Genomic DNA, 8,370 nt, shown 5'->3' with positions numbered 1-8,370 from the left:
CATGATTTGGAAACAAAGGTACAGTTCTCTCAATGGAAGACTCTTCCTTCTCCAAGGCCCAAAAAAAAGCAAGGCAATCTCAGTCAAATTTAAAAATCATGATTGTCATTATTTTTTTGACTCACAGGACACTGTTCACTGTGAATTTGTCCCACATGGTCAAACTGTGAACCAGGAATATTACAAATAACTCTATGGTGATTGTGTGATGCTGTTTAGAGAAAATGACTGGGGATGTGAGCTTTAGGGAATTGGCACGTATATCATAACAACCCCCGCACACTCTGTGCTTTCCATTCAAAATTTCTTGTGAATACACATGGAGAACCACACAATGGTTCTCCATCTGCCATACTCACCAGCTTTCGCTGCCTATGGTTTGTTTTCCAAGCTTAAAGCCCACTTGGGAGATTAAGATTTGCAACAACTGAGAAAATTATTCATAATGTGACACTGGAAGCAATAATAATTCCAAAACAGAGTGATCAGGAGTCATCATTTCCTAAATGTGTTGTTTTCAAACTTTTTGATCACACCTTGTAAATGGCATTACAAGCAAAAATTTGCATATTGCATAGTCACAACATCCTGCAATTCTATGGCTTTTGGTAGGGCACTGTATGATTCAGAGGTTAAATTGCTACATTACTAGTCCATGCTATTTTTTTTTTTCTGGTTTAAAAAAAAAAAAACTGGCCAGTTCCAGTTCCTTGTTAATTAAAACTTGGCATCCTTCTCATGATGGTTTACAAGTTATTTCACAACTCACCTGTATTTGTTCTCCCTGTCATGCTCCTCTTCCCTGAAGTTGAAATCATGCATTCCTTAAAACATTTGCTGCAGAGACTTAGCTTATCGTCATCCACCTTAGCATTTCACGATCACTCACTGCTGAAAGTTCCTGTAATAGTAATAAACTCTATAATATCATTTGTATTGTGGATAGGTTCAGAATATTCTTGCTCCTAGTACTTTCCCTCACATACTGATGCAGATATTAACCTAAAAATTTTTCTCCATCATGGCAGACTTCTGTCATGTTTTCTGAAGTTAAAGTTGTTACATGTCTGAGCAATGCAAAGCGATTTTAAAGTGGTGGTACTGGAAATCCAAGAATGAGTGCAAAATTCAAAGCCAGCAGAGATGCAAATTTTGCTACAAAACCACCATCCTGAAGAACAATTTCAAGATTTTATGATTAATTAAGCACATTAATTAAACACAATCAATGAGAGGAAAATTCTGATATGTTGCAGCAATCTGCACAATCACCACAAAAATCTGTAAGGTGAGCTGCTTATGGGACTAGAATGAGCAGAGAAAGTGTTCTCCACATTCTTAGAATAGCCTAAGTGGAAATCTTGTGGGCCAATATTGCTGCACAATACAAATCAACAGGGGAAGATTTAGGTTCTTGGGGCCCAAGGCTAGCATTCTTAGTGGTCCCTTTTAGGTATTAGTATAATGAGCATGCAACAATCAGTTAAATCAATGTGGTAACTTTCTGAATAATATAATCAGTCAATTAAGAGGAGCTATTAGCTCCTCTCTCACTAATATTCCATTTGTTATAGTTAGTAAAGATAACAATCACAGTGTCGATACGTAATATTTTAGGAACATATTTGAGAAAGTTCAAAAGTTGTGAGACTATCAAAAGGGGGAACTTGGTTCTATTAGGGTCATGCCAGAGCAAGTGTGCAGCATCCACTACCATTTGCAGAGGGTTTTGGTTGAAAAACTGCTTCAAGGTTGTAATAACTATTAATCATTTAATGGTTATTACAACCGTTAAATGATTAACGGTTATAACATACACTACCGTTTGCAGAGGGTTTTGGTTGAAAAACTGCTTCAAGGTTGTAATAACCGTTAATCATTTAAAAATTGGAATGTCTAGAGTGTCTGTATGCACTGTAAATAATAAAAAAACGTTTTACAAATTAATAATAATACCCTAACACAAAAAAAAATATATATATAAGGTAAGTATTTGGGGCTCCAGGACTCAAGGGGCCCAAGCCCTTTTAGCCATGCCTGGATCTACCCCATAAAGGAATATGATTACCAAGCTGAGTTTTGTGAATGGTTAAAAGTGAAGATGGATGAGGATGCAGGATTTTTGGATGAGATTGTTTGGTCAGACGGGACAACATTCACGCTAAATGATTCAATGTACAATACACATAACATAATTATGTGTACGGAAATATTCAGTGAACAGTGAAGTTACCAGGAGCTACAGTCTGGTGTTAAATCTCATCCAGGGGAATTATTGGACTATATTTTTTTTGAAGAGACAGTTACCGGTGATATGTATTTCTACATACTTAATGTATCCATTGGGTAAACTATTTATGAGCTGTATAGGGGATGAACCAAACAGGACTGAGCACTCCCACATTATCATTGTGTTAGGGCCTATCTTGATAATCACTTCACAGACCAGTGGATAGGCCAATGAGGAAGTCGTTCCTCCCCACATTGACCTGATTTAACCTAGCTCAACATCTACTTGTTTGACTACCCAAAGGATGTCGTGTATGATAGAAAACCAGCCCCACTTCAACAATTAAAGGATGAATTAAAGAAGCATTAGAGAATACATTAGAGAATTTTTGTCATTCATTTGCTTCCCACTGTGAACAGTGATTTGGTTGGTGGCCAATTTGAACATTGCTACAAACTATTGTTTCTGTACACACCAAATAATAATAGGTTCTGAGATTTGTAATTAATTTTATTTATTTTCTAAAATGTGCACATATTTTTTTTTGAGAGATGCTGTAGAAGCAAGATACTGGGCTTTGGATTTACCATCGTAACATGTTTTAAACACCAAAGGAGTGTGCCCATATGAGGGTGCAAAGTCAAGGGGCACATTTATAAATTTGGAGGACCTAGACAAAAAAAAAATATCCATATACAAACATGTAGAGAGGGCCTGGAGAAATTTTTCAAATAATAATGCTCGAAATGCTAATGTGATACATTATTTGAAAAATTGTGAGAATGAACATAAACACATCCACTTCAATCTAAAGATAATGAAATTAATGAAACAGAACCTGTACTGGGAGTAGTCACAGGCCCTAGATAATTGTCTAACTTGCACTATGCAAGGTGATAAATTCACTCCCCCACCCCCTGCTTTCATAAATTTTGAACTCCTCTTAAATTTTTGACTTTTTGGCCCACTGAAATATACATTGTTATCAGAAGTATTAGTATTGGTCATATAGTGCAAAGAAGTCAGAGGCTTTTGTTGAGCTGGTCAATAAACAAAATGCACTGTATGTTTGCATCTTCCCATGAGGTCACTGAATCAACAGACCTTGGAACTTTTCCAACCTGGCTGCCTCAAATACTCATGAGAGCAACTTAAAAAAAATGCAATACTACTATATCAGATTTATTAACAATGTTTAAATGCTCTACAGAATAGTGTATTAATCTTTGCTAAAGCTAAATGACAAGCTAAAAAAATTACAAATTAAAATGCAGAAACCTTCCTCAGGTTAATAATTTTTTTTTTTAAATGTCTATTTCAAAGTCTTTGCCATTGTATGGTCAGTGATTAAGCTAAAATAATTCAGATTAATTAATTTCCCTTACGTTAATTAATTTGAAAGGAAAAAACAACATTCAACAAACACTTATTAACACTTCAGAACATGGGTTATTAAGATTTCTACATCATTTCTGCATATTTTTATTATTAACATTATGAAGGACCAATAACTGAAACACCACACACTGGGTTAAACCAGTTAGTAATTTTACAATTTGTTATGAGTCATTTTTTTAAAAAAGAAAAGGTGGCTGAAGTAAATCAGTACGTAATATTAGAAAAGCAACTTTCATTTGATTATTCAAGATTAATTTACTGAATTCAAATCATTTTTTAAATAAAAACAACACACAACCAACATGGCAGCTACTTATTAAAAATAAAACCTTACGTAGCATATGCCAGGGCAGCAATCTGCTGCAATGAACTAAAATGATGTGAGGTCATTAATATCTGCAATGACTTGTTCTTTAGTTTTCAGAATAGGAAGAAAATTACCCATTTTGTGTAAGTCTATAGCAAAAGACAATGAATCACTGATATATGAGACAGTATTGGCCGCAGGATCGCAAATAACATAAACAGTGACATTTATTACAAGAAATTAATGATACTTGTTACAAAAAAGGCAATTTTGCATTTATAATTAGCATTAGCAGAGGCATATGATGCAAGAAAACAAGCTTATACAGCATCAGCAAAAAAAAAAAAAAAAAACCCTTCTCATTTCACCCATCTGGTCACTCCAAATGTTTGTCAAAATTCAGCCTTAAATTTACTTAAGCTATCAACTTCCACAACAACAGATGGAAGTCTGTTCCAGCAATCAACTACTTGCTGGCTAAAGATGAACTTCTGCACATTTATTCTACAACTGTCTTTCCTCAATTTCAATCTATGCCCCTTCAGTTTCTTAATCTGAGCAAGCCGAATTATCCCGTCAGCATTGAGCCTGCTCAAATCATTCAAGGCCTTATACACCTCGATCAGGTTACCTCGCAGGTGCCTAGTCTCCAGATACTGCAACTTGCAGAAATTAAACTTTTCTTCATAAGCACACCCATTTGTTCGTCTCACCAATCTTGTTGCCCTTATCTGTAATCGTTATAGCAACTCAACATCCTTCCTAAAATGAGGCCTCCAGCCCTGTATACAGTACTCAAGGTGTAGCCTGACCACTGCCTTATACAAAGGGATCATCACCTCCTTGTCTCTGAGAGTAATATAAATTATGCTAGTAATATATAAATTAGTAATATAATACAAATAATGTAAAACATATAGATACATCTTTATCTCTTTTTCATATAAAATGTATTGATGAATATAATAAGAAACTGTAGAGGGAAATAGAGTGGGCCAGTAAATCAGAGAGTCTTATAAGGGGAGATTTTAATTTCCCAGATATTGCCTGCAATTTGTGGGTTGGCAACTCACACACTAGCAAGGCTTTTGTGGATTTATTGGATGATTGTTTTCTACATCAGCATGTTAGGGAGGCAAATAGAGGGAGTAATACTCTTGATCTGTCTATCAGTAGTGATTTTTCATGCATTAAGATTCTGCAGATAAAGGAACCACTAGGTGGCAGCGATCACAGTGTGCTGAAGTGGGATTTACTCAAAGAGGTTACTACCATCAGGGGTAAAGGGAAGGATTTTTGCTTTCGTAAAGGTGACTACGATGGTCTGAGACAGTATTTAAATTCTATACAGTGGGACAAACTGATGATCTTACCAACAGCAAATTCAAAATGGGAAGCATTCAAAGAACTTACCTTGGAAGCCACTAGGCTTTACATACCAACTAAGAAATATTGTTCAAGGTTTAGGAATAAATGGATGTCATATGAACTAATGAGACATATGGCAGAGAAGAAAAATGCATGGGATACATATAAATTAATGGGTGGCATGGAAACCTATGATAGATATAAGCTGGTCTGTAACCAAGTCACAAAGGAGATTAGGCAGGCAAAGGCAGATTATGAGAAATCCTTGGCAAAGGATGCAAAGAAAAACAGAAAAGAGTTCTTTACCTATGTAAACTCTAGAAGGAAAGGGATGAATCAGATTAGTCCACTGGATATCGATTGTTCAACAGTTGATGATCCTGCTCAGGTGGCTAACAAACTAAATGAGTATTTTGCATCTACATTCACACATGAGGAGTTATTCAGTGAGGGGAATGCCAGAGGTGAAGTAAACTCTGGCAGTGAGCTAGATGATTTTGTAATAACTGAGAGAAAAGTGGAGGAGAAATTGTTAAGGATAAACATAAAAAAGGCACTCAGTGTGGATGGAATCTATCCAGTTATATTAAGGGAGGCAGCAAAGGAAGTAAGCGAACCCTTAGCCATAATTATGAGAGCTTCTTTGGACTCGGGGGAGAAGTGCAAATGAGACCCCAATTCACAAAGGAGGATCAAAGGCTGACACAAGTAATTATTGACCTGTGAGTATAACTTCTGTTCCATGAAAATTAATAGAGGCACTTGTTAAAGAAGCACTGTAGGATCATCTAGACAAGACTTTAGTTATAGCTTGGACACAGCATGGCTTTGTTAATGGAAAGTCTTGCCTGACCAATTTGATTGGATACTATGATGCAGTCACAAAAGAACTGGATGCAGGGAATAACTTTGATATTATATATTTGGATCTTAGAAAGGCTTTTGATACTGTTGCACATAGAAGACTGCTGCACAAATAGGAGCAGTGTGGCATTGGAGGCAAATTGCTGCTATGGATAAATTGATGGTTGAGGGGGAGAAGACAGAGAGTGGTAATCAATGGACACTGCTCATCGTGGGACTAATGTTATTAGTGGAGTTCCTCAGGTGTCAGTGTTGGATCCATTATTGTTTTCGGTATTTATAAATGATATTGACGATGGTATATCAAGCTTAATGTCCAAGTTTGCAGATGATACAAAGGTTGGCAGGGTTGTTAAGGACACTACTTACGCTATGCTGCTGCAACAGGATCTGGAAAGGTTGAGCAGATGGGCTGAGAGGTGGCAAATGAAGTTCAACATTGACAAATGTAAAATACTACATAAGGGAAATAGTAACCCCAGAGCAACGTATCAACTCTGTAGTACTACACTGACAGTGGTAGAGAATGAAAAGGACCTGGGGGTAATTGTGCAGGCAGATATGAAGTTTTCTGAGCAGTGCAGACGGGCTGCAAGAGTAGCTCATGGTGCCTTGTCAATGATATACAGGAATTTTTCTAGCAGGGATAAGGAGGTGATTATTCCCTTGTATAAGGCAATGGTCAGGCCACACCTTGAGTACTGTATACAGGTCTGGAGGCCTCATTTGAAGAAGGATGTAGAGGTGCTGGAACAAGTACAGAGAAGGGAAACAAGATTAGTGAATGGAACGAAGGATTGCTCTTACGAAGAAAGGCTTTAAGTTTTGTAAATTAGTGTCTGGAGACTAGGCACCGGCGAGGTGATCTGATAGAAGTGTATAAAGCATTGAATGGTTTGAGTATGGTCAATGCCGATGGGATTTTTCCTCTTGCTCAGAATAATCACCAGAGAGGGTATAAATTCAAATTGAGGAAAGACAGATGTGCGGAAATTTGCCTTTAGTCAACGGGTAGTTGGCTAGTGGAAGAGACTTCCATCCCTTGTTGTTTAAGTTGATAGCCTAAATAAATTTAAAGCTCAGCTGGACAAGCAATGGGAGTGGTTTTTTTTTTTTTTTTTTGGCTGATGCTGCATAAGCTTACTTTCTTGCATCATATGCCTCTACTGATGCTAATGCATTAACTGCATTATAGATGAAAAATGCATTAATTAGTACCAACTAAGCAATATTCAGATCAACTAAGCAATAATGCATTAATTCATATGAAATAAGAAATACCCTTCAAGATATAGGCCTAAATGGTGTCAGATGAACTGATGAGACTTGTAGCAGAAAAGAAAAACATATAGGATGCATATAAATTATCAGGCAACAGAGAAGACTATGGTAGATATAAACTAGATTATAATCAAGTCACAAAGGAGGTTAGACAAGCAAACGCAGATTATGAGAAATCTTTGGCAAAGGATATAAAGAAAACAGCAAATATTTCTTAAATTATGTAAACACTTGAAGGTAGGGGATGAATCAACTTGGTTCACTTCATATCGATGGTTCGACTGATGATGATCCTGCTCAGGTTGCTGACAAACTGAATGAGTATTTTGCATCTATTTTAACACAAGAGGAATTCTTTAGGGAAGGGGATGCCAGATGTTTATCACACACTAATGGGGAGCTGAATAATTTTGTAATAACTGAGAGGAAAGTGGAAGAGAAATCGTTGAATTTAAACATAAGAAAGGCAGCTGGGGTGGATGGCATCTGCAAGAGCAGGTTATCAATGGCCACTGCTCTTCATGGACTAATGTTATTAGTGGAGTCCCTCAAGGTTTGGTGTTGGGTCCATTGTTCTTTTTAGTATTTATCAATGATATTGATGGATGTATATCAGGGTTAATATCTAAGTTCGCAGATGATACAAAGGTTGGCAGGGTTGTTAACGACAGTAATGATAGTAGGCTACTGCAACAGGATCTGGAAAAGTTAAACAGATGGGCTGAGAGGTGGCAACTGAAGTTTAACATTGACAAATGTAAAGTACTGCATTTGGGTAGTACCCAGTTGATACGTTATTCTGAGCCTACCAAGAGTAACATATCATCTGGGTTGTACTACACTCATGGTAGTGGAGAATGAAAAGGACCTCGGGGTAATCGTGCAGTTAGATATGAAGTTTTCTGAGCAGTGCAAAAAGGCT

At 36.8% G+C, this 8,370-nt stretch overlaps 1 protein-coding gene across 1 annotated transcript in view; it reads right to left on the bottom strand.

Annotated features, from left to right (window-relative positions):
* Positions 1-1,087: 1,087 nt before the first annotated feature.
* Positions 1,088-8,370, bottom strand: part of LOC150079444 (ferroportin-like) — a 53,432-nt gene continuing 46,149 nt past the window's right edge. The window contains exon 7 of the mRNA XM_090383074.1: positions 1,088-1,171. Coding sequence (XP_090239200.1) covers positions 1,088-1,171 — 84 coding nt within the window. The remainder of the gene's footprint in view (positions 1,172-8,370) is intronic.

Source organism: Mastigoproctus giganteus, chromosome 10 (assembly GCF_048544385.1).
Source record: "Mastigoproctus giganteus isolate SK-2022 chromosome 10, ASM4854438v1, whole genome shotgun sequence".
Classification (NCBI taxonomy): Eukaryota; Metazoa; Arthropoda; class Arachnida; order Uropygi; family Thelyphonidae; genus Mastigoproctus; species Mastigoproctus giganteus.
Note: the sequence above shows the minus strand (reverse complement) of the source record. Positions and strands in the feature narration are given on the sequence as shown.